Source organism: Gorilla gorilla, chromosome 4, assembly GCF_029281585.2.
Source record: "Gorilla gorilla gorilla isolate KB3781 chromosome 4, NHGRI_mGorGor1-v2.1_pri, whole genome shotgun sequence".
In the NCBI taxonomy this organism is placed as follows: domain Eukaryota; kingdom Metazoa; phylum Chordata; class Mammalia; order Primates; family Hominidae; genus Gorilla; species Gorilla gorilla.
In genome coordinates this window covers 46370120-46395251 of record NC_073228.2, presented here as the reverse complement: position 1 = coordinate 46395251, position 25132 = coordinate 46370120, and the positions used below count along the sequence as shown (strand labels likewise).

Sequence of the window (25132 nt, the reverse complement as noted above, 5' to 3'; positions counted from 1 at the left end):
AAGCAGAATGAGAAGATGAAAAAAAGGCAAGTGAAGTTCCACTGTGAGATCAGACACCTCACGCCCTTTGTTAAAACACTGTCCCTGGACACCTGGCCCTGGCTGCGCCCATCCCACAAAGAACAGCTAATCCTGAACAAGCTTCCAGCATGAACATAGCTCCTTGGTCCTGGAGCTTTTGCAAAAGCCTGCAAACTGCCGCAAGAAGGCTTTGGACAAATGGTGAGGCAGCATCACGCAGACTTCTGGGTTTTGTTATTTTTCAGCAGCCTTGACTGCCAGGGCACAGGGACATCTATATGGGCATGATGGTCCCCCTTTCCCCAATCTGTCCCCAGCTTGAGCCCTACAGTCCTTATCATTTGCATTGGTCTCCTTGTTAAATCCCTTGGAAGTAGTGAAGGAGGAAGAAGCCCCATTTGCATGTCTTATCTGGAAGGCATAACAAGTCAACTCATCAACACCTTTTAATTCATTAGGGTGCACTAGTTTATAGGTAACCAACTTTCATCTACTTTTCAGCTCTCTTGGGCAGGTATTCAGCCATATTTCAACTCTTAGCATCCACTTAGACACTCTTTGTTCTGGCATTTAACGTGTAGTTTCTTGTCTTCTGTCACTTATTTAAAATGTTGTTAGTAAAGTGACACCTTCTGCCAAGTCAAACCTGTCACACCCGACATCAAAACAGCTCCTTGTAAGCTTTCAGTAGCAAGAATTAATTTGATGAGGATTATGAACACCTTAAGTATTACTTGCTTTCTTGGAAAGTATATTCTTTGGGTAAGCAAATTATCTTGAAATGCTTTCCTTTCAGAGCAATTTCAAAAAGGTTGGCAATTTAGATTTTGCATTTTTATATACAGTATATATAGTGCATATATATATATACACACACATATGTTTTGGCATAGAACTTCTGATCATGTTTTATGTGAAAGCTTTGAATAGTTTTAGCAAACATATTTTAGGCAACTCAAACACTAACTTGGTGAACTTGTCCTCACTTTACACATTAAATTTAGTTTTCTCTTCAGAAAATAAGAGTGGTAAAACCTACTTCTTTCCTGGACTTTATTTCATTTTTGTTTTTTGAGACAGGGTCTTGCTCTGTTGCCCAGGTTGGAGTGCAGTGGTACAATCACAGCTCACTGCAGCCCCAAACTCCTGGGCTCAGATGATTCTCCCACCTCAGCCCCGCAAGTAGCTGGGACTACAGGAATGCGCCACCACACCTGGCTAATTTTTGTGATTTTTTTTAGAGACAGGATTTCACCATGTTGCCCAGGCTCGTCTCAAACTCCTGGGCTCAAGCAATCCACCTGCCTCAGCCTTCCGAAGTGCTGGGATTATAGGCATTAGCTACCGTACCTGGTCTCCTGGAGTTAATTTTAAACGAACTTGTTATTTTGGAACAGTTTTAGATTTACAGAAAACTTGTGAAGTTAGTACAGACAGTATACCCCACATCCAGTTCCCTTGTTGTGAACATCTTACAGGATCATGGTACATTTGTTGCAGCATAATACATATTTTAAACTGACTCTAAGCCAGGCTGCCCTGCCTCTAAATAGAATGTCATTTTTCACTGGCACAATCCATATGAGGCACATGTTGTGATTCTAACTTGGATTCCACCCAAGAGAGTTTAATAACTGAAGTTCCAAGGGGGCTTAGTGGAAAGAGTGACAAGGGGGAAATATGGTCCATGTGGGGCTGCAGCCATGGACCTGCTCTGGCAGCCCACGGTCTGAGCATGAGGCTCCTTTGTCATCTGTGAAGCGGACGTCATCCACCCTCACGGGCTGTTGTGAGCATCACCTGCTGCCAACAGTAGAGTGCTACAAAAATGTCCCAATTAGCATTCTGAGGTAGATCCCTTATAAGTAGAGTGGCATTTACTATCACCCAAATCAGGACACTTGAAAGAGAAAGCAGTACTATTTTCTTTTTTGAGAAGGAGTTGACTGGGCACGGTGGCTCATGCCTGCAATCCCAGCACTTTGGGAGGCTGAGGTGGGCGGATTACCTGAGGTCAGGAGTCCCAGACGAGCCTGGCCAACAGGGTGAAACCCCGTCTCTTCTAAAAATACAAAAACTGGCCGGGCGTGGTGGTAGGCACCTGTAATCCTAGCTACTTGGGAGGCTGAGGCAGGAGAATCGCTTGCACCCGGGAGGCGCAGGTTGCGGTGAGCCGAGATGGTGCCACTACACTCCAGCCTGGGCGACAGAGCAAAACTCCTTCTTTTTTTTTAGGACGGAGTCTCGCTCTGTCACCCAGGCTGGAGTGCAGTGGCACGATCTTGGCTCACTGCAACCTCTGCTTCCCAGATTCAAGTGATTCTCCTGCCTCAGCCTCCCAAGTAGCTGGGACTACAGGCGCCCACCACCACACCTGGTTAATATTTGTATTTTTAGTAGAGACGAGGTTTCACCATGTTGGCCAGGCTGGTCTCGAACTCCTGACCTCGTGATCTGCCCACCTTAGCCTCCCAAAGTGCTGGGATTACAGGTGTGAGCCACCACGCCCGGCTGAAAGCAGCACTATTAATCATGATGCAGAACAGATGCGCTGGGATAGGCTGGGACACCCACACCCCAGTCCCAGGCACCTGGTGAGAGAACTCTTCATCTCTCTTTGTCAGGAAAAGAGGCAAAATCTGGCCCCCAATCCCAGTTTCCCCCAGCAGCACCAACTGCCAGGGGGGCAGCTGGGAGAAAGTGGTTTCAACAGGCTAACCTTCGGGGTTGAGGTCTTGGGGGCTACCACCCCTCACTTCACACATCCTGAGCACCAGGGTGGGGCAGGGACAGGGTAGGCAGTGTTGCGGGATGGAGAGGAGGAAGGGATGAGAAACAGCAGAGAAAGAAAAAGATGGAGTGGGGAGAGAAGGAGAGGGAAAGCGGGAGTGGGGGAAGTGGGAGAGGAGGTGGAAAAATTCAGTGGAGGGGGACACAGTGAGGAAGGGACTGAGAAGGATTTATTTATTATTATTATTATTTGACATGGGGGTCTCTGTCGCCCAGGCTGGAGTGCAGTGGTGGGATCTTGGCTCACGGCACCCTCCGCCTCCTGGGCTCAAGTGATCCTCCTGCCTCTGCCTCTTGAGTAGCTGGGACTATAGGTGCATGCCACTATGCCCGGATAATTTTTAAAATTATTATCTGTAGAGACGAGGTCTCACTATGTTACCCAGGCTGGTCTGGAACTCCTGGGCTCAAGCGATCCTCCCGCCGCAGCCTCCCAAAGTGCTGGGATTACAGGCGTGAGCCACCGCGCCCGGCCTCTAAGAAGGATTCAAAGGAGAAAACAGGGGGTGGGGGGAGGGGGGAGGGATAGCATTAGGAGATATACCTAATGTAAATGACAAGTTGATGGGTGCAGCACACCAACATGGCACATGTATACATATGTAACAAACCTGCACGTTGTGCACATGTACCCTAGAACTTAAAGTATAATTAAAACAAAACAAAACAAACAAAAAAAAACAAAGGAGAAAACAGATCTCCTGGCTTGGAGCCTCTCAGGTGCCCTCCCTGGGGAGCTGAATCTGGCAGCACTGGCTGGAGCAGTCAGAAAGCACATTTCCATCTTGCCATCACCACGTGATGGCTGACCTCAGGTAGGGAGGCTGGGCCGAGCTGCATTCCCCGGTCCCTCTCACCTCCTCACCCAGAGCTTCTGGAACACCTCTGAGCAGCCCCCGCTCCCCCAATACGCCCATGTCTTCCTTCACCTACCCCCAACCCACCTGCACCCACTTTCCTAATTCCCAAATTCCTCATAATCCAATATCTTCGCTGATTCAACAGATAGAAATCTGAAACGTGCCTCCCAACCAGTCCTGGAACCTCTCCAAGCTGGGATGGCCACTCCCTGTGCGAGAAAGCTGGTGGTCCCAGCTTCCCACACTCAGGGGACCTCCCAGAGACCCCACCCACTCCAGCAATCTTCCTGAATAGACATATCCAGCAGAGGTCACTTCCCACCTCGGAACTCCACGGCTTCCATGCACTACCCATACCCTGGGCTGCAAGGTGTTTTCTTATTTTTAGCATTAAAAGAGAAAAGTAGAGTGTTTGCCATTTTGCCTCCTTAGAAATGGGTATGGAGACAGGGACTGAGTCCATCCTGCCCTCGGGCTGCACCGTGGGCTGTTGCTGTGAGCACTCACTGCCAGCCACACCCATGGAAAGAAGGGCTCCTTGTAGCACAACCCAGCACGGAGACAGCCTGGACCAACCTTGAGACAACCTCAGACAACTTGGTCCAACCCTTGGACCAACCTGGCACTCCAGCAGTGGGTGAAGGGCCAGCATGGGAAGGCAGAGGGAGGGCTGTGTGCTCTGTGGGGTCCCCAACCATGTGGTCTGACAGTGAAATGAAACACATTTCATTTGGAAAGAGAGAGGAAGAGGCGAAGTCAATTTGGCCAAAAGATGGTATTATAGAATGTTTAGAAGTCAATGTTGTTTATTAATGTGGCTACAGTAAGAATCCCAGGGCTAACCAACTCTTGCTAAAGAGAGGTCACTCAGGCCTGATCTAAGTAAGAGATAAAAAGCAATGTTTAAAGTCACATATTTTACATGCTAATCAATACCACTGATTTATAAGCTAACAGGTGTGGCTAATGCCTCAAAAAGTACCCTGTATTTGAGAGATTGTTAAGGCCCTAAAATCTCTGTCCCTACATTCACTCATGTGGGTAACTCAAGGTAAATTTCTTTCTTTCTTTTTTCTTTTCTTTTTTTTTTGACAGGGTCTTGCTCTGTTGCTCAGGCTGGAGTGCAGTTTTATAATCACAGCTTACTGCAACCTTGAACTCCTGGGCTCAAGTGATCCTTCTGCCTCAGCATCCTGAGTAGCTAGGACTATAGACGTGCACCACAACACCTGGCTAATTTTTAAATTATTTTAGAGACGGGGTCTTGCTATGTTGCCCAGGCCGGTCTCAAATTCCTGGCCTCAAGGGATCCTCCTGCCTGGGCCTTCCAAAGTGCTGGGATTACAGGCGTGAGCCACTGTGTCTGGCCATTATCTCACTGCTTGAGTTATCTTGGCCCACTCAAATTAATGAGGCTTTACTTTACTGACAGTCTAAGACAATGTATTTAAAATTTCTTTGCAATTCTGGATGCAAACTGTTCCCGCCACCCCTTGGCTTGCAGTGATCTGGGCCTGCTGTGCATGGCTGTCCACTAACCTTTCAGGCCAGCGTCCGTGTCACCCTCTTGGTCTTGGAGCATGGTGTAGCCCCCCTGATCTTTCCTGTCCCCCAACCCGTACGTCCCAGCGTGATCTTCCATCACTTCGAACTCCTGGCGGGGCTCAGCCATCCTGGTTCAAAGCTCACCTGGGGAAAGAAGAGGAGAGGATAAGTTCCGAGGAGTGTTGGGGGGCAGAGTGGGGGTGAAGAGAGAGAGGAGCCTCTCCTCCCAGTTCATGGCAGGCAGATCTCAGCCTCCCAGCTACCCTCTCTAACAGTTGGCCACCCATCCTCATCCCGTGCTCCATATTCCTGCCCAAGCGTTATTTACGTCTATCTGCTTGCTTAATTTACCAACACCGCAGCAGTTCATATTCAACACCACCAGGTGACGGCCAGGCATGGTGGCTCACGCCTGTGATCCCAGCACTTTGGGAGGCCGAGGTGGGTGGATCACCTGAGGTCAGGTGATCGAGACCAGCCTGGCCAACATGGTAAAACCCCATCTCTACTAAAAATATAATAATTAGCCAGGCATGTGGCAGGTGCCTGTAATCCCAGCTACTGGGGAGGCTGAGGCAGGAGAATCAACTGAACCTGGCAGGTGGAGGTTGCACTGAGCTGAGATTACACCACTGCACTCCAGCCTGGGTGACAGGGTGAAACTCTGTCTCAAAACAAAACAAAAAAAAAACAAAACAAATAAACCCACCAGGTGAGGCAGGTGAGGTGGGCCTGACTTGTTATTCCCAGCTCTCTTTCCACTTCATTAAAAAAATCAATGCTGCTGCCTAGCAGTTTGCTCTTTCTCTTTAACGGTGAGGGCACGACTGAACAGGAGAGGGACAGCATCAGCAGAGCCTGTCTGGTAAGGAAAGTGAGGCACGGAGAAGTGAAGAGATGGTTCAATCAGATGTCAACAGGCAGCAAAACCAACTCTTGACTCATCGGGGGTGTCCTGACTCCTCCAGCTCCGAGTTTGCTGGCTTCCTGGAGTCAGGCTGTGGCCCCCATTCACCACACCGGCACCCACCAGGTCCCCCACGTGTGCGTTCCAACGGTGGCTCTCCTGGTGGGCTGAGAAGCACCCCACAGGGCCCAGTAGGGGCATGAGGCTTGGGATCTGAAGAGCAACACACACCCTTCTTCCCCAGAAGCCCCAGCAGGGAGATGCCACTTCAGCTCAACAGAGCTGGATAGAAACCACCATTTACTCACACTTTGTCCTCATCTTTATTGTGAATTATTATTATTTTAAAAATAATTCATAACTTTGAATTTATGAACTTTTTTCTTTTTGAGATAGAGTCTTGCTTTGTTACCCAGGCTGGAGTGCAGTGTCGCGATCTCTGCTCCCTGCAGCCCAGGTGAGCCAGCCAATTCGGGTTGCCCCATTCAACCTGCAGCTAAAGCTTTGTGAACACTAAGAAGTTTAACGAGCACAGTGGTTTTGTTCTTTGGATTTGATCTATTCCTTTCAATGACCAAGTTTCTTCTCTTGGAACATGGTGGACAGAGGTGTGAAAGTAAAAGTAAAAATCGGATGTGCTGGCTTTTCTTACACATTTGCATATTTTCATATTTGTAGCTCATGGCTATAGGAGGCCTGAATTTTTTTTTTTTTGGCCCCTGTGAATAATCCAGGATAAATGCTTTGTGGGTTTTCTTTTGGGGAGTGGGGACGGGGGGGTCTCGCTATGTTGCCCAGGCTGGTCTCAAACTTCTGGGCTAAAGTGATCCTCCCATATCCGCCTCTCAAAGTGTTGGGATTACAGGCATAAGCTGCCACCATGCCTGGCTCTATTCATATTTTGAGTAAAACAGTACTTTGCTATTTCTTGATGAGAAAAGTAATACAATCTTATTATAGAAAATGTATTTATACAAAGCAAGATGGGAAGAGAAAATCATCCCTCTGCCCAGAAACGATTACTGTTGACATCCTGCCATACCAGACTTTGACAATCATGGATTCAGCTTTTGGAATTTTGGTCCATCATAAGTGATGTGAAATTCCAGGACAGGCGGCACATGCCATCTGGCTGAGGAATAAATTTGAACCCCTCTTCCTCTATGGGGGCTGTACGGGAGTGAGGCACTTAGTAGGGAGTGAGCCCAATCCTCCTGGCTGCCCTGTCCCATCCTAAAACGACTCTGCTGTTCTCAGTCCTCCAGGGCACACGGTGACTCTGATGAAGAGGCAAAAATGCCACTGCTTCGTGAAAAATGGCCTTGAAGCAAAAGAGAACATTTTGATCACATTTGAAAAGGCAGATACTTTGTGGCACCAGGGCTTGACTTCTAACGAATGTATAACAGAAAAGATCAGGCACTTGTGCAAACGTGTCTGTTTTCATGAATCCGCGGATTTACAAAGGTTTGGGAATGTATGTCAAGGATCTGTGATATTTCCTTCTAGCCTTTTATTCTATGCATTAAAAATATAGTTGCAATTATGCTACTTGCTTTTTTCACATAAGATTATAGCATGAGCATTTGTTGGTCACTAAAAGCCTTTGTAAACATCAGGGGCAGTAACTACCAAATGTTCCTTTCCACATATGTACCATATTTTCCTAACCATCCCCTAATAGTTAGCACTGAAATGGCCTCAGATGTTCCAATATTACAAATAAAGTTGCATTAAATATCTTTTTGAAAAACTTTGTCCATAATTTTTTTTTTTTTTTTAGATGGAGTTTCACTCTTGTCACCCAGGCTGGAGTGCAGTGGTGCAATCTTGGCTCACTGAAACCTCCGCCTCCTTGCTTCAAGCGATTCTCCTGCCTCAGCCTCCCGAGTAGCTGGGATTACAGGCCCCAGCCACCATGCCTGGGTAATTTTTGCATTTTTAGTAGAGACAGGGTTTCACCAGACCTCAGGTGATCTGCCTGCCTCGGCCTCCCAAAGTTTAGGGATTACAGGCATGAGCCACCATGCCCGGCTGACTTTGTCCATAGAATTTTGAGAAGCATCACCAATTGCTTTTCAAACAAGATCGGGCTTGTTGAGGGTGTTGCGGCTGTAGACACCAATTGCTTCTCAGATGCGGTGCAAGTGGGTATGAAGTGTGAGTCTTGTCAACACTGAGTTAATCATACACCTAAATAAATGCCAAAAAATTTTTGTGCTTATAGATGAAAGATGATGTTTTACTAATGTAAACTATGAACTTGGGTGATAATGATATGTTAATGAGGATTCATTGGTTGTAACAAGTGTACCACTCTGGTGCAGGACGTTGGCAGTGGGGGAGGCTGTACGTGGAGGGCAGGGAACATACAGGAAGTCTCTGTACCTTCCACTCAGTTTCCCTGTGAACCTAAAAGTGCTCTAAAAAACAGTCTATTAATGTTTTTTAAAATGATATCCTAGTGTTGTTTAAATATGTGATGTTTTAATTTTTTCTGGGACAGAGTCTCGCTCTGTCGCCCAGGCTGGACTGGAATGGTACGATCTCAGCTTACTGCAACCTCTGCCTCCCGTGTTCAAGCAATTCTCCTGTCTCAGCCTCCCGAGTAGCTGGGATCACAGGCATGTGCCACCACCCCTGGCGAATTTTTGTATTTTTTGTAGAGACGGGATTTCACCATGTTGGCCAAGCTGGTCTAGAACTCCTGATCTCAAGTGATCTGCCTGCCTCAGCCTCCCAGAGTGCTGGGATTAAAGGTGTGAGCCACTGCGCCTGGCCTGATGTTTTAATTACTAGTGAGATCAGCATTTTTCTCCTCTTTTTTTTTTTTTTCTTTTAAGTCAGGGTCTCACTCTGTTGCTCCAGCTGGAGTGCAGTGGTGTGATCTTGGCTCACTGCAGACTCTACCTCCTGGGCTCAAGTGATCCACCCACCTCAGCCTCCTGAGTAGCTGGGACTACAGGCGTGTGCCATCACACCCGGCTAATATTTATGACTTTTGTAGAGGCAGGGTTTCACCATGTTGCTCAGGCTGGTGTTGGAACTCCTGGGATCAAGTGATCCGCCTGCTTCAGCCTTCCAAAGTGCTGGGATTACAGGCATGAGCCGCCGCGCTGACCCACTCTCATTCTTTTTGCTTGTCTGTTCAGGTCTCAGTGCTTATTCTAATGACTTGTGTGGGCTCTTAATTTATGAATAACATTAACCCTTGATCATATTTGTGGCAACTATCTTCTCCAGTTGGTTGCCTTTTATTTTGGTTTCTGATGGTTTTTGATGGGCAGGGTTTAAGTTTTATATAGTCAAATCTGTTTTCCTTTGTGATTTATTCCATTGCTCTATGGTATAGAAAGATCATCCATTTTCTTCTACATTTTTAGTGGTCTAATTTTTTATATTTATTAATTCATCTGGAATATTTTTAGGTTTAAGATGGAGTGAGGTTGAAAAGTTTCTCCCCAAATATAACAGCTAAAGTCAGTGGACCCAGGCCTATTTGTAGACCAATCTGCCCTCTTCCCCAGGTGAATGCACCATGCACTCTGTCCTGCTTATCTGTCAATTTTGCTAGAGCCTCCTGATTTAGCTTTGGATCTCAAGTCTTATTTTCTAGGTGGGCTTAGATATCATTTTCTTTTTCAAAATTATTTGACCTTCTTGTAAGTTTGTCTTCCAGATGTACTTTAGAAATTTTTTTTTCCTGCAAATTCTCAAAGTTCCATTGGGATTTTGGCTGGAATTGTATTATAGGCCAAAACTATAAAAATTGCTCCCTTCTTGATATTTAGTTTTCCCACCCAAGAGCACAGTATGTTTTTCCATTTTTTTCTGGTTTCTGAATCTCTCAGTTGGGGGCGGAATGTAGTCCCACACCCTTCTTGCCATGGCTACGTCTCCCTGGGCTTTATGTCGCTTTTGTGAATGGGCCTCTCCCCATCAACACGTGGATGATTAATTAACCAGGGCTCTGGGGCTCACAGCAGAGATGTGGCTGGGGCACCAATCATGGCTGGGGTGCCAGTGCTGGGGCTGCCACAGTGGCAGTGGTTCCATCAGAGGTTTCCAGGGAATGAACAGGAGAGCCATTTCCCAAGCCTCTTTTGATCAGACAGATGTGATTCCCTCAGTGGGAAACCTCTCTCCATGAACTTGTGAAAAGAAGCTGCTAGAGTTCGCCAACAGACATGTGAAGAAATGCTCATCATCACTGGCCATCAGAGAAATGCAAATCAAAACCACCATGAGATACCATCTCACACCAGTTAGAATGGCGATCATTAAAAAGTCAGGAAACAACAGCTGCTGGAGAGGATGTGGAGAAATAGGAACCCTTTTACACTGTTGGTGGGACTGTAAACTAGTTCAACCATTGTGGAAGACAGTGTGGCGATTCCTCAGGGATCTAGAACTAGAAATACCATTTGACCCAGCCATTCCATTACTGGGTATATAACCAAAGGAATATAAATCATGCTGTTATAAAGACACATGCACACATATGTTTATTGCAGCACTATTCACAATAGCAAAGACTTGGAACCAACCCAAATGTCCAACAATGATAGACTGGATTAAGAAAATGTGGCACATATACACCATGGAATACTATGCAGCCATAAAAAAGGATGAGTTCATGTCCTTTGTAGGGACATGGATGAAGCTGGAAACCATCATTCTCAGCAAACTATCGCAAGGACAAAAAAACCAAACACAGCATGTTCTCACTCATAGGTGGGAACTGAACAATGAGAACACTTGGACACAGGAAGGGGAACATCACACACTGGGGCCTGTTGTGGGGTGGGGGTAGTGGGGAGGGATAGCATTAGGAGATATACCTAATGTAAATGATGAATTAATGGGTGCAGCACACCAACATGGCACATGTATACATATGTAACAAACCTGCATGTTGTGCACATGTACCCTAGAACTTAAAGTATAATAATTATATATATATATATATATATATATATATATATATATATATATAAAAGAAGCTGCTAGAGTTCAAGATGAGTTTCACGTGATGAGCCCCATTTGCTCTGGTCTCTATGTTTGAGGTCAGTGGTCCCCAATGCAGTGGTTGCCTATATTCTAAATTCGTGGGTTCTAGAGAGAGCAGCTCCCTTTGGAGAGAGCCTCTGAAGGAGCCTGGGAAGTGTAAGAAGCCAGGGAGCCGCATGCTGGACAGCTCTCTGTGCTGTGTTCATCACCAAGTCCCAAAGCCCCCCACGGTGCCCTGAAAAGACAGGCTGGTAGTGAGGAAAGTTCTCTTCCCTTAGTCACTGAGTCCTGCCAGCCCCAGCCCACTGCCCACACACTGCACCCCCATCCTTCAGCTCATTCCTTTGCACAGAGACAGAGCAGGTCAAAGGCACCATCTGGCCAGCCAGGCTTGACCTGGGCCTGGTCATGAGCACTAACTCTAAGTAGACCCTGGCCACTTAAAATGCGTCTCAGCCGTTCTCAATGGGCAAATTAGGCATACATTTAAATGGAAGGAGGCTAGGCCCCATGGCTCACACCTGTAATCCCAGCACTTTGGGAGGCCAAGGCAGGCAGATCACCTGAGGTCAGGAGCTCAAGACCAGCCTGGCCAACATAGGGAAACCCCGTCTCTACAAAAAACACAAAAATTAGCCGGGCATGGTGGAGCGTACCTGTAATCCCAGCTACTTGGGAAGCTGAGGCTGGAGAATCGCTTGAACCTAGGAGGCGGAGGTTGCAGTGAGCTGAGATTGCACCACTGCACTCCTGCCTGGGCAATAGAGTGAGACTCCTTTCAAAAAGGAAAAAGAAAAAAAAAAGTAAAAAAAAAAAGGAAGGAGTGTTTGTGCCGTGTGAGCCGTTCTCCCCTCTGCCTTCTGTTGGATTCTCAGAGGTGGCTCCCAGCACGCCCATCTTAGATCTCACGTGGGGCGGGGTTGCTTGTGTTGTGGCTGCCAACACCCCTTCTCTGCACATCGACACATCACCAAGTCTGTGGCGATGGGGTAAACCACTGGACACGCTGGCTGCTCCCCACTCACCTGTAGGTGGGTGAGGTGGCTGGCTTGGACTTTGTCCACAGGCAGCACCACAGAGGTGCCCTCGGTGAATTTGGCAGCAGCAGGCGGGGCCGATTGGATGGGTAGGGAGCAACTGTTCGTAGGGAGCTGACTGCAGTGGTCCAAGCATGCAGTGAAAAGGCAGAGGTGATGGAAAGGAAGGAATGGAGCCAAGAAGTGTATTTGAGAAAATACTAGGCTGGGCTTCAAAATCGGGTTGGGGTCAGGGAGAGGGATTAAAAGCTCGTATTATGCTAGAGGTGGGCTTGGATGGTTGGGAAATAGGGGGTGGGGGTCACACAGTCAAAGGGAACACCCTCAGGAGGGAAGGCAGCTGGACAAGGGTGGGTTGTTTTTAGGAGAGCCGCTGCTTCAAAGAATCCTGCCCTCTCTTCCCCCTGACTGCGTTTTACTAACTCGTGACTCATTTGACTTAATGAGCTCTAGAAAATTTGTTCTACTATGCCCCTTGGCTTTCATTATAATTTTTTTTTGTTTTTGTTTTTGTTTTTTTGAGGCGGAGTCTCGCTCTTTCACCCAGGCTGGACTGCAGTGGCACGATCTCGGCTCACTGCAAGCTCCACCTCCCGGGTTCAAGACATTCTCCTGCCTCAGCCTCCCGAGTAGCTGGGACTACAGGAGCCCGCCACTGTGCCCGGCTAATTTTTTTTTTTTATTTTTAGTAGAGACGGGGTTTCACCGTGTTAGCCAAGATGGTCTCGATCTCCTGGCCTCGTGATCCACCCACCTCAGCCTCCCAAAGTGCTGGGATTACAGGCGTGAGCCACCACGCCCGGCCAGCTTTCATTATAATTTTAAATTGATTCCTTTTTATATGATTTGATTTATTTTACTTTGCATTATTTATTTATTTGGAGACAAGGTCTTGCTCTGTCGCCCAGGCTGAGGTGCAGTGGCGCCATCACAGCTCACTGCAGCCTCGACTTCCTGGGCTCAGGCGATCCTCCCACCTCAGTCTCCCGAGTGGCTAGGACCACAGGTGTGCACCACCATGCCTGGCTAATGTTTTGTATTTTTTGTAGAGATGGAGTCTTACTATGTTGCCCAGGCTGGTCATGAACTCCAGAGCTCAAGCGATCCGCCTGCCTCGGCCTCCCAAATTGCTGAGGTCAAGGTCAAGAGTCTGCACATTTTTTTCTGGAAAGGGCCAGATAGTAAATATTGTAAGGCTTTGTGGGCCACGTGGTCTCTGTTGTAACTGCTCAACGTAATTGTAGCGGGAAAGCAGCCATCGAGGATAAGTAAATGAGCATGACTGTGTTCTGATAAAACACTATTTATAGATATTAGAATTTGAATTTCACATAGCTTTCATGTGTCACAAAACATCATCTTATTTTATTTAATTTTTCAACCACTTAAAAATGTGAAAATCATTCTTAGCTCAAGGACAGTTTTGGCCCACGTGCCAGAGTTTTTAGACTCCTTCTTTAGGCTTCTCCAGTATTTCTTCGATCAAAAAAAAAAGAAAAACTGTGAATCAGTCTTAGCAAGAATCATTGTATGTTCTGATCACCTCCTATATTCTCAGTGTGGAGTTCTGCTTTTCATGTTGGGTTTTCCTCAGCTGCTTCTAGAGGTTTCCATGGGTTCCAAGTCAGGAGCAGGAGAATCAAAGGTCATTCCCAGGACTCAGGGCAATGCGCCACTGTTTTGGAGGCTGGGGATGCTCGCTCAGGGTGTTTCACTGTTGGGCTGCCTCATTCAGCACCACAGAGCAGATGACAGGGCAATGAGTCTCACTGCCCTGGTTTCCAATAAAGATCCCTCCTTCCCCTCCCCCTCCACCATCCCTGCAGGGCTAGAGAGAGTCAGATGCATCAATAGAAGGCTGATGACCTACAGGGGCTGATGCAGAAATCAACTCATCCTTAAAATACAGGCTACTATTTACTATGCAAAATAAATAAACTGTGTGCCTCTCAAGGGTCAATATTTTCTTTTGGGGAAAAAAGTGGAATGCATGGGAAAAATCTCTAAGCAGGGAGGCTCAGCCTCCACCCTGATCCCGGGACAGGAAATGCTCGTAGGTTCATGGACCTTCTGATTAGACTCGGTTGCAAGAGTCACTGCACTGCATTGGCTGGGCTAGGTCAGCTGCCCCATGCTAATGCTTTGGGACCTACCAGCCATGTTAAGAAAGACAAGCCCATTTTCAGGAGCATCCTTGAGGTGCTACTTGACATAGGCAGAAAATAGGACCCAGAAAGATGTCCCTGGAGAGCAAAATGAAGTGACTCTTCTCAGTCTTACAACCAACACTGACTGAGCACAAGAACGACAGCTTCGCCAGGTAGGACTTGCAGGGTCACGCAGTGCCATAGCCCCAGGGCCTGGCAGCAGGTAGTGCTCACCCAGCACCTGCCAGAGAAGGGGTGCTTGCTCCATGCAGGTGCCTTGCAGGCATCTCTGTGACCCTTCAGGGCAATCCTTGAGGTAGGTGTCATCATCATCATCATCATCATCAGCAGCATCATCATAGGTGTTATGATTCCCAGGAGTCTGGGAAGTTACCTGCCCCAGGTCACACAGCCAGTACGAGGCAGACAGAAATGCAAAGTGATGCTCCGCTGCCCCTTACTGCCCGTTCCTTCATCCTGGACCATAAAACATCCCCCAACTTTTTATCTGAGATGTCAGGGTGCAGGTCTAGGGTATGGAAGAAGCAGTGGCCAGGTCTCACATCCAACAGCTGGGTGACCAAGCCACTTCTCTCAACCTTCAGGTTCTTTGCTGCCCAAACCATTTGGTGACCCCAGGGCTCCCTTCTTATGCTGACATTGTATTCTATGTGGGTCCATAGGCTGAGAAGCTGGGACCACAGGTATGCACCACCTTGCCTGGCTAATTTTTTGTATTTTTTGTAGAGATGGGGTTTCACTATGTTGCCCAGGCTGGTCATGAACTCCAGGGCTCAAGCGATCCACCTGCCTTGGCCTCCCAAAGTGCTGGGATCACAGGTGTGAGCCACAGCACCCGGTCTAAATTTTTATTTCTTATGAACCTTTATTTTGTATGGGTTTTTCAATGAAGAAATACTCTACTTTAGCCTGTGTCTTCTAACTCAGGAGCCTGGGGCGGGGTAGTGATCAGTGACAGGACAGCAGGAGGCCTCCAGCCCAGGCCAGGTGAGAGGCAGGGGACCCTGGCATCCTAGCCAAGGACCTGGCTCCTTCCTTTCCCTCCCATCTCTGACCCCTGCTGCCCACCTCCTCCAGAAGGGCAGGATGATTTCTCTGGAAGAACTGGATAAAGGATATCTAAACCAACAGACAAATGGCGCAGCTGTGCCTCTTGGCCTGGGACTCCCATGCAAAGATAGTGAACTGAAAAACACATAAATAAGCATGCCCTTGAGGTGACTACGCAGCCTGGACCAGACGTGTCATCACCCACAGATCCCTGTAATCTAAGCGAGACACACAGACAGGAAAATACACTTGATCTTAGCCGAAAGGCCGAGAAGCGATACACAGACAGGAAAATAAACACACCAAGGCTGTTTTCCTCAGACCACTTGTTTTCTTCTTTTCTAAATCCATCAGCCTTCCTCCCTGTCTCTCTCTCTCCTCCTCTCTCTCTCTCTTCCTTTCTCCTTTCCTCAATCCTGTTTTCTCAGGCAGTGACTTAGATGCAGTGGGGTGGGAGGTAAGGAACACATTTTAGGGGAGGCACTAAAGTTGAGTGAAACCTGGACACTAAAATGGGACATTTTTTAGGGACCCTTGGAAAGGTATTGCCTCCTGAGTCCGTCCCTGTGGTTTTTTAGCTAAATTGAGGCCCGGGGGGCGGGGTGGGGGAAGGGGCTAGCTGAGTCACTGTTGGTGCCTTCTTCAGAATCACACCCTCCCAGCCTCAATTCATGCCTCGTAGGGAGACACTGGAGACACGGAAATCTGGAGGGTGGGGGCAGACAAAGAAAGGGAAAAGTGTCTGCAGGGTTGAGAGACAGAGAGAGAGAGATGAGAACAAAGATAACAGTTCAGAGTAAAAGAAGAAGACGTCAGAGGGCGAGGGGGTGAGGCAGGGGAGGGATGAGCCATGGAATCGAATCATGAATCCAATCACTGCTGCCGCTACCCATAGGCTTTTCTCTTTTCAAACAACTGTTTTTGATTGACTTAAAATTCATGCAACGTAAAGAATGATTTAAAATGAATGATTCAGTGGCATTTAGTACATTCACAATGTTGTACAACTATCACCTCTATCTAGTTCCAAAACATTCTCACCAAACCCAGAAGAAAGGCTGGACCTCATAGACAGCTGCTCCCCCTTCTCCCCTTCGCCAGTCCCCAGCTGCTCATCTACTTTCTGTCACCATGGATGTATCTCTTCTGGATATTTCGTATAAGGGAAGTCACACAGCACGTGGCTTTTGGTGACTGGCTTCTTTCACTGTGAATCCAGATCTTGGCACGGCTCCGTGCTTCATTCCTTGGGTAATGGGAGGGATAGTCCACATTGGTTTATTCATTCATCCATTGATGGACACCACAGTCTTTTAATAAGTGAAAAGTGTGGAGCCGAGTGCGGTGGCTCACACCTGAAATCCCAGCACTTCGGGAGGCTCAGGCAGGCAGATCACTTGAGGCCAGGAGTTCGAGACCAGCCTGGCCAACATGGTGAAACCCCATCTCTACTAAAAATACAAAAATTAGCTGGGCATGGTGGCACATATCTGTAATCTCAGCTACTCGGGAGGCTGAGGCATGAGAATCACTTGAACCCAGGAGGGAGAGGTTGCAGTGAGCCTAGATCATGCCACTGAACTCCAGCCTGGGTGACAGAGTAAGACTCTGTCTCAAAAAATAAATAAATAAATAAAATTTTAAAAATTAAAAGTATGGGAACTAGACAATATGGACCTTTTTATTGTGACTTTTCTGACAACAATGGAGATGGGGTGGAGGGAGAAGGGTGTGTGTGCAGGAAGGGGAGTGCGTGGCCGAGGAAGGAGCCTGGCAGGGGCCCAGACAACCTTCACCTTCTTCCTCATTTTGCCAAGGCTGGGCCTCCAAGAACCCCTAGGCCCTCAGGGACAGGGATGTGCAGGTGAGACCCTGGGTCCCTTTTGCTCCCAAAGAATAGAGTCTTCGCAGCAGAGTTCACATCTTCTGTGCAGCTTACCTGAAGGGACAGCTTTGGCTGTCCCCTGAGGTGTTGTGGGGTGGACGAGAAACCCCAGGCATCTCGCCCACCTCCAAGGTGACCCTGGGCATCACTGGGGAATGCTGCGTGCTGTTTGGAACATGTCTGCCATTTTCCTGGGCACCTGCCCATGACAGTGCATCCAGGCTCACTGTAACCTGTGAGGTGGGCAGGATGGAGACCCTAGGTAGGTAAAGGACCTGAGAGGTAGAAACTTGCCCAAGGCCACCGAGCCCCAGTGACCCAATTCCCCCCAACACACATCCCTGCCCTCAAGGCAGGATTCCCGATAGCTTTGCCCCTCTGCTCCCTACGTCGTCACCTCCTCCCCAACCAAATCTCTGCTTACAAAATCCAACTGGCTACTCTCTCAGGAGAACCTCCCTGGGGATTCTTAAAGCCCCAGCTTTTGCTCCTAGTCTGTCTAGCAGGTCTGTAGGTTTCCCACGATCTGGGGTTGTTTCTTGCTGCAAGGAGGTGATGACCAATCCGCCTTCCTCCACCTGCCACCATCCTTCCCATTCCTTCTAACTTTCTTACTCAAGGCAGTACAGTTTGGTAATGATAACTCAGGTTCTAGAAAGCTCCTTGGGCAAGGGAGGGGGACCAGTCAACACCCCTTGCCAGTTTTGGATTATTAATAACATGTTTATTTCAGCCCTCAGGATGAGCCACTCACAGGGGCTTCACAGAGAGGATCTCTGTAATGCTCACAACCACCCCGTGAGAAGGAATGATGAGGAAACTGAAGCTCAGAGACGTTCAGAAACCTTTTTAGGGTCACACAGCTAGTAAGCAGAGAGCAAGGCTTGAATTCTGATATTTTGATGCTAAAACCCATCTCTATGCTACTGTATCAAATGGGTGCCTTCCCAACAGAGCAACCCCTTTGGGAAAGGGGAGCTGACGTTCATTACCCAGGCCCTGCTGGAGTCAAGAGTCCAGGGGCTCAGGGGAAGCCCGAGTCGGGCTGGTCTCCTACACCGCGGGCGCATCAAGCTGGGGACCTGGACTGAGCTTCCAGTCTAAATCCGACGGCCGTGGAGCGGCCCCGGCGGGTGTCTCAGGCTGCGCTGCGGCCCTCGCTAGGGGGCAGCCAAGGAAGGTCCCGGGCTCCGCCGCCGCACACCAGGCGCCCGCGGTGACTCAGCGGAATCGCCCCCTGGCCCGCGGTTCTGGTCTGGGGAAAGCGTGGTCCTCCTTACCCCTTCAGTTAAAAACTCAGACTGGAATCAAGGACAGGGAAGGCTGCACAGCCTTGTGAATATACCGGAAACATTTTAAAAGAGTGACTTTTATGGCATATGAATTATATCTCAATAAAGCTATTGTTAAAAACAAACAAAAATCCCCTAAATGGATCTCTTGCAGGTAACTGAAGACCAAGCAGAGATAAACCTAGAATCCAAAAATAACCTTAACACGCGCTTTGTTCTCCAAGGTAATTTTTGGCTTCTGCACCCTGTCTTTCCTTTGCTCTGGTCTCCTGTTCTGCACCACCAGGAATTTTCCAGCACATTTAGGCGGAAAGCAGGATTTCTCATGATAGGAACCATGTTTGAAGCATTTCCAGTTATTGCCTCATTTAATTCACACAACAAACTATTATGCTGACATAATACAGCTGGGGAAACTGAGGAACAGACAGGTTGAGTAAGTTGCCCAAGGTCACACAGGAAGTATGTAATGGAGCCAGGCTTCAAAACCCAGACATCCTGGCACCAGCAGCAGACCTGTCAGGCCAAGTGATAGCCGAGATTAAATCAAGCAGTGACTGGTAACAGCTAAGGAATATAAGGGCTGGCCCAACAGAACTAAAGCTCTTGTTTCCTGGGAGAACTTTCTCCTTATTCACAGTTTGTTCTTGAATGCTTATGGTCCAGCTGTTTTGCTTTAAGGTATAAAGATAAATGTTAGGGCAGGCATCCTAGTCCTGGGCCTAGGTGAAGGCTGGAGCCCACAGTCTCTCAGAAATCCCTCTACTCCAGGAGCAGGGAGCGAGTGCAACTAAAGGAAAAGAGAGCCCAGGAGGGCTGGGTTTGGTGGCTCATGCCTTAATCCCAGTATTTTGGAAGGCCAAGGTGGGCAGATCACTTGAGGCCAGGAGTTCGAGACCAGCCTGGCTAACATTGAGAAACCCTGTCTCTACCAAAAGTACAAAAATTAGCCAGGTGTGGTGGCAGGCACCTGTAATCCCAGCTACTCAGGAGGCAGAGGCAGGAGAATTGCTTGAACCTGGGAGGCAGAGGTTGCAGTGAGCCGAGATCACACCACTGCACTCCAGCCTGGGTGACAGAGTAAGACTCTGTCTCAAAATAAATAAATAAAAAATAACAACAACAAAAAACCTAGTCATTAAATGGTTAACTATGGTTAGCCCTAGGGAATGGGAGTGGGGAAGGGTGGGATCCATTTTTTTCGCTTATTCTATGCTATTTTGATTTATTTCAATGAGTATAGATAATTTGAAATTTAAAAGAAAAATAAACAGTATTTTTTAGAAGTGGGGTGATTTTGAGAGAAATGTGGAGGGGTTAAGGGGAAAGACGAGGACAAAGGAAATGGAAAGTTGGAGCTTAGATGAGAACCTCTGTCTAAGGTAACTGGAGGTCATCAAGTCAAACATACTATAGATGAAGCAACAGCAAGGCCAGGCGCGGTGGCTCACGCCTGTAATCCCAGCACACTGGGAGGCCGAGGTGGGTGAATCATCTGAGGTCAGGAGTTCGAGACCAGCCTGACCAACATGGTGAAACCCTGTCTCTACTAAAAACACAAAAATTAGCTGGGTGCGGTGGTGGGCGCCTGTAATCCCAGCTACTGGGGAGGCTGAGGCAGGAGAATCGCTTAAACCCGGGAGGTGGTGGTTGCATGCAGTGAGCCGAGATCATGCCACTGCACTCCAGCCTGGGTGACAGAGTAAGACTGCCTGAGGAAAAAAAAAAAAAGAAAAAGAAAGAGATGAGGAGGCTTAATAAACACCCTTGTGACGCTGGATCTTGGTGTCTCAGATGCTAAACATACTCTGTGGCAGCTGGTCCCCAACTTTGAGCTTCTAAGAAGGAGCTGTGTCTCCTTTTGTGTCCCCTCCTCTCTCCTGCCCACCACAAGTGGCGCCCAGCACACAGGCAGCCACTGGGAGGTGCTCAGTAAGACTGGCCCTCGAAGAGCTCTGAAGTGTGAGCTCTGGTCACATTGCATCACACCACAGAATGTTCTGGAACCAAATTGAACTACTACTAATGAAAGACCCAGATTTCAAGCAGAACTGCCAAATTAAAGAGAGAAGATAAGGAGCATACAGAAAGGAAAGACTCATGCTGGCAAGAAGAAACTGAAATAATTCCGGGCCTCAATCCAAAGAGAATAATCAACGATTGTATGAGGGCATAGATGAAGGCTGCTTTTTGGGAGGAGGTGGTGCCACTGTGTGCACACGGATGGTTGCTGCTGATGTCAGTTGGCTAATGCCCACTGTCATGAGAAAATTCCCAGATTGTGTCTGAGAGGACAATTTTGGTTTTGACCTAAGGTTTCTGGGTTTGTTGTGTTGTTTGTTTAACTAAAAGCTTCTCTCCTCCATTGTAACTACTGGAATAGCCAATAGTGCTTGTAAATCTGTCATGCTTGGATGGCCTTTGTTTTTAGAACTACTATAGATCTAAAAACTACCCCATTTTTGACATATATATATATATATATATATATATATATATATATATATTTTTTTTTTTTTTTTTTTAAGACAGAGTCCCCCTCGGTCGCCCAGGCTGGAGTGTGGTGGTGCCATCTCGGCTCACTGCAACCTCTACCTCTCGGGTTCAAGCAATTCTCCTGCCTCAGCCTCCCAAGTAGCTGGGACTACAGGCACCCACCACCACGCCTGGCTAATTTTTGAACTTTTAGTAGAGACAAGGTTTCACCATGTTGGCCAGGTTGATCTCGAACTCCTGACCCCAAGTGATCCACTCACCTCAGCCTCCCAAAGTGGTGGTATTACAGGTGTGAGCCACCGTGCCTGGCCCAATACTGTTTTTGATCAGGCAACAGCCTTCAGTGAGGATGACAGTGGTTGTGTGAGACAAACTGATGGTGCTCCTGTCCCTCCCTGTGTCCACGAATGCCCCTGGTCACCACTTTAATCTGCCTGAAATGAATCCCCTGAACCCAGAGCCCCAAGTGGATGAGAAGGAGTTTCCTCTGATGCCAGAATCAAGAAAACCAGAGCAAAAAAAACTGTCTTTCTTGGGCAAACCACTCTTATTCTTTAAACGAGTAGTAGGGGCTGGAGAGAATGTATTTTATAAAAGTGATTTATGGTCCTTATTTAAAAGTCAAATACAAAATTATAAAAGAGAAAAGCAAAGGAACCACTCTAACATCTTAGGGCACAACCTTGCAGACCCCTCGCCTATGCACACATGTAATTTTCCCTACATGGCACCATATTACACCAGTTGTTCTGCAGCCTACTTTATTCCCTTAACAATATGCTGGTATTAACAAGCTTTGCCTTTTTTTCTTTTTTTTGAGATTGCGTCTCCCTGTGTTGCCTCGGTTTGAGTACAGTGGTGCGATCTCGGCTCACTGCAACCTTCACCTCCTGGGTTCTAGTGATTCTCCTGCCTCAGCCTCCTGAGTAGCTGGGATTACAGGTGTGCACCACCACGCCGAGCTAATTTTTGTATTTTTAGTAGGGATGGGGTTTCACCATGTTGGCCAGGCTGGTCTCGAACTCCTGATCTCAAGTGATCCGCCTGCCTTGGCCTCCCAAAGTGCTAGGATTACAGGTGTGAGCCACCATGTCCAGCCAGTAAGCTTTGTCTTTTGGTTGACCTCCAATGGGTATAATTTGTAGCATCGCTGTTGAGAGGGGGTCCCTACCTTCCAGCTCTAACAGGCAGCAAATGGTCCACAAACCAACTCAACATTACCCTTAAATATGCTAGAGGGGGAGGGATTGGCTTTTACATCTTCGATCCCTTTTTAGCCACACATATTCTTCCCTTAATAACAAGAGTAAATATTTCTATAGCCAGGCACTGTTACACATTTATCTTGTTTAATCCTCACAGCCACATAGGTGCAAGGGGCTGTTATTATCTTATTATCCCCATTTTACACATGATGTGCAGCTGCCCAGGCTGAGGAACAACACCTGTGGCATTGCATCTGCAGTCCCAGCCTTCGGTGGCACTGGGTGGGTTTGGAGACCTCCACCAACCAATCATGAAGCCCCACTTGAGGCCCTAATGTAGGAGGAGTCGCTCCAACCGCACCTTTGTGGGTACATAGGCCCTCTTTGCTCCATTTTACAGCTGGGAAAACCAAGGCAAAGAGAGGCTGAGGAACCTCTAGTGGACCCAGAGAGAGTGAGGAGAGAGTCTGGCGAGAGGTGATTTGCTGGAGAGTTCAGCGGGAGAGAGTCTGGTGAGAGGTGATTTGCTGCAGAGTTCAGCTTTACAGTGGGAAGTCTGTTGGGAGTGAGAGTCGGGAGGGATGGTGGGACTGTCGCAGCAGCATCACGGCCACTCTCTGAGGATGAATGGTCCTCCTTACAGTCAGGGCGTTGCCTCAGCAGCACCTCCGGGTGCTGCGAGGCCTCTCAGAGGCACCCTTGGGTCACTGGCCAAAGAGCACTGTGGGTTCTCGGAAGCACCTGCTCTTCCATCAGCTGTAAACCGGAATGATGATCAGCTCCTAGGCTGTGGTTTCTGAATGTACGCTGCGAATGATGCACTGCCTTGGCCTCACGGCAGGGGCTGGGGAGGCCCGCTCTACCCTGTACCCCGACCCGCGCCCAAAGCTGAGCTTGAAGGGCCCCCTGCTTGGCTTCTCGTTGGACCTGGAGCTCACCCATGAAGCCAGGACTCATGATGTGGCGATGCCACTTGCACATCTATCCCCACGGGTGCACAGAGAGGCCACTCGCCCCCAACCCCTCTCCTGGAATGCACCACATCCAGCCTTGTGAGTGGATGGGTGCCTGGACTCCCTGGGCCCCTGGGTTTGGAGGTGGAGGCTTTGGCTTCACGTCTTCCTGAAGGACACCTGTTCTCGGCTCAGCTCCCTCCATGGATTTGGGTGGAAAGGGAACCCGGACTGGAGTCAGAAGCCCTGGTGGGGTCCACTGGCTAGCTGTTGAGGCTGGGCCAGTCACTTGCCCTCTCTGAACTGCAATTCTTCATTTGAAACATGGGGATGATGACACTCCTGCCCCACAGGGTGGCTGTGATTGTCACTAGAAAAAAAATGCATGAGAAAGGTGGCACTTGAACAAGCAGTCATGTTCTGGACTGATGCAAGGTGCTGAAGTCATGACGTGTGAGTGGAGAAGGAGACTCCTGAAGATGGAGAAGAGGAGGCTGGACCTAAGGGAGAAAAGCAGGAGCCAGTAGGAGAGGCTTTGTCCCAACTTCTGCCCTGATGGTGGTGGGGTGACAGCAGGAAGAGGTGAGAGGCAGCTCTGGGGCAGCCCTGGAGAGGAGAGAAACAAGGGGCAACTTCCGGGTAGGTCTCAGAAGTGGTGGAGCGAAGGTAAACTTCAAAAGGAGAACCAGAGAATCTGTTCCTCATTCCTTCCAGCGCTGGAACCCACACAATGTGACAGGCAAGCACAGGGAAGACAAGGAAGGCGATCTGGGGGGACAGAGGGCCTGGCACTTTCTGCACTGAAGTCTCAGCTTTCGGGTAATGCACCCAGGAGCAATGGGGTAGGTGGGAGTTTGAAAGGCCACAGAAAATGACCAGAAATGGGCTCTTTTTGCCATGATAGTTCATTAGATGGGGACAACAAGGAAGACAGGGAGGGGAGAGGAGGATTAGGAAGAAAAGGTGATAGTTTTTAAGATGTTTTCACTTCTAATTTTTGAGTCTGAGGTCACACTCTGAAAGTCGGAGGGGAGAAGAGGATGGCAATTCTGTTGGAAATCAGCAGTTGTCTGCCAGTAATGAACCACCTGAGCTCAGCACCGTCTTGGAGGGACAGAAGATAAACAGTGTCCGCTGAACACATGTAAGAAGTGCCACACTGCCGGGCATGGTGGCTCATGCCTGTAATCCCAGCACTTTGGGAGGCTGAGGTAGGCAGATCACTTGAGGCCAAAAGTTCGAGATCAGCTTGGCCAACACAGCAAAACAACATCTTTACTAAAAGTACAAAAATTTTGCTAGGTACAATGGTGCACACCTGTAATCCCAGCTACTCGGGAGGCTGAGGCACAAGAATTGCTTGAACCTGGGAGGCGGAGGTTGCAGTGAGCTGAGATCATGCCACTGCACTCCAGCCAGGGTGACAGAGTGAGATTCTGTCTCAAAAAAGGAGAAGTGCCATACCAGGGCAAGCATACACATCTCCGAATTCTGTCTGACAGAGACAAAGTGCCCCCAGACACTTCTGCATGGCGGCATTGGGGCCAGAGATAAGCACAGCGCAGTGCAGGGAGTCAGACCAGGCTGCCTGGAGTCCACTCCGAATCCTTCACTTAGGAGCTGTGCGACTTTGGGGCAAGTCACTCAACCTCCCAGAGCCTCCTTTGCATTGTCTGTAAAATGTGGGGATTAGGTGAGTTAATACATGTCAAGTGTTCAGAACCATCGCTGGCTGTCGATGAACCCTACTATGGTTACCATCGTTAAAACTTTATCCATTAATTTAGCCAAACCTTTCTGTCTCCTGTTTGTATTTTCAAACTAAACAGCTTTTCAGGGCAAAGGGCCCCACCCCATTCTGGATCCTGGTATTGGGAGGGCTTTGCCTAGATTTGCATTATAATAGTGCCCCA

The 25132-nt window shown here is 48.3% G+C and overlaps 1 protein-coding gene across 8 annotated transcripts in view; it reads right to left on the bottom strand.

Annotated features, from left to right (window-relative positions):
- The window catches only part of MAPT (microtubule associated protein tau), a 131295-nt gene that overhangs the window by 58305 nt on the left and 47858 nt on the right, over nt 1–25132 (bottom strand). For all 8 annotated transcript variants that reach the window (XM_031011078.3, XM_063705806.1, XM_055387816.2 and 5 more), the window contains exon 2: nt 5211–5360. In XM_031011078.3, coding sequence (XP_030866938.1) covers nt 5211–5343 — 133 coding nt within the window. In that variant the 5' untranslated portion in view covers nt 5344–5360. The remainder of the gene's footprint in view (nt 1–5210; nt 5361–25132) is intronic.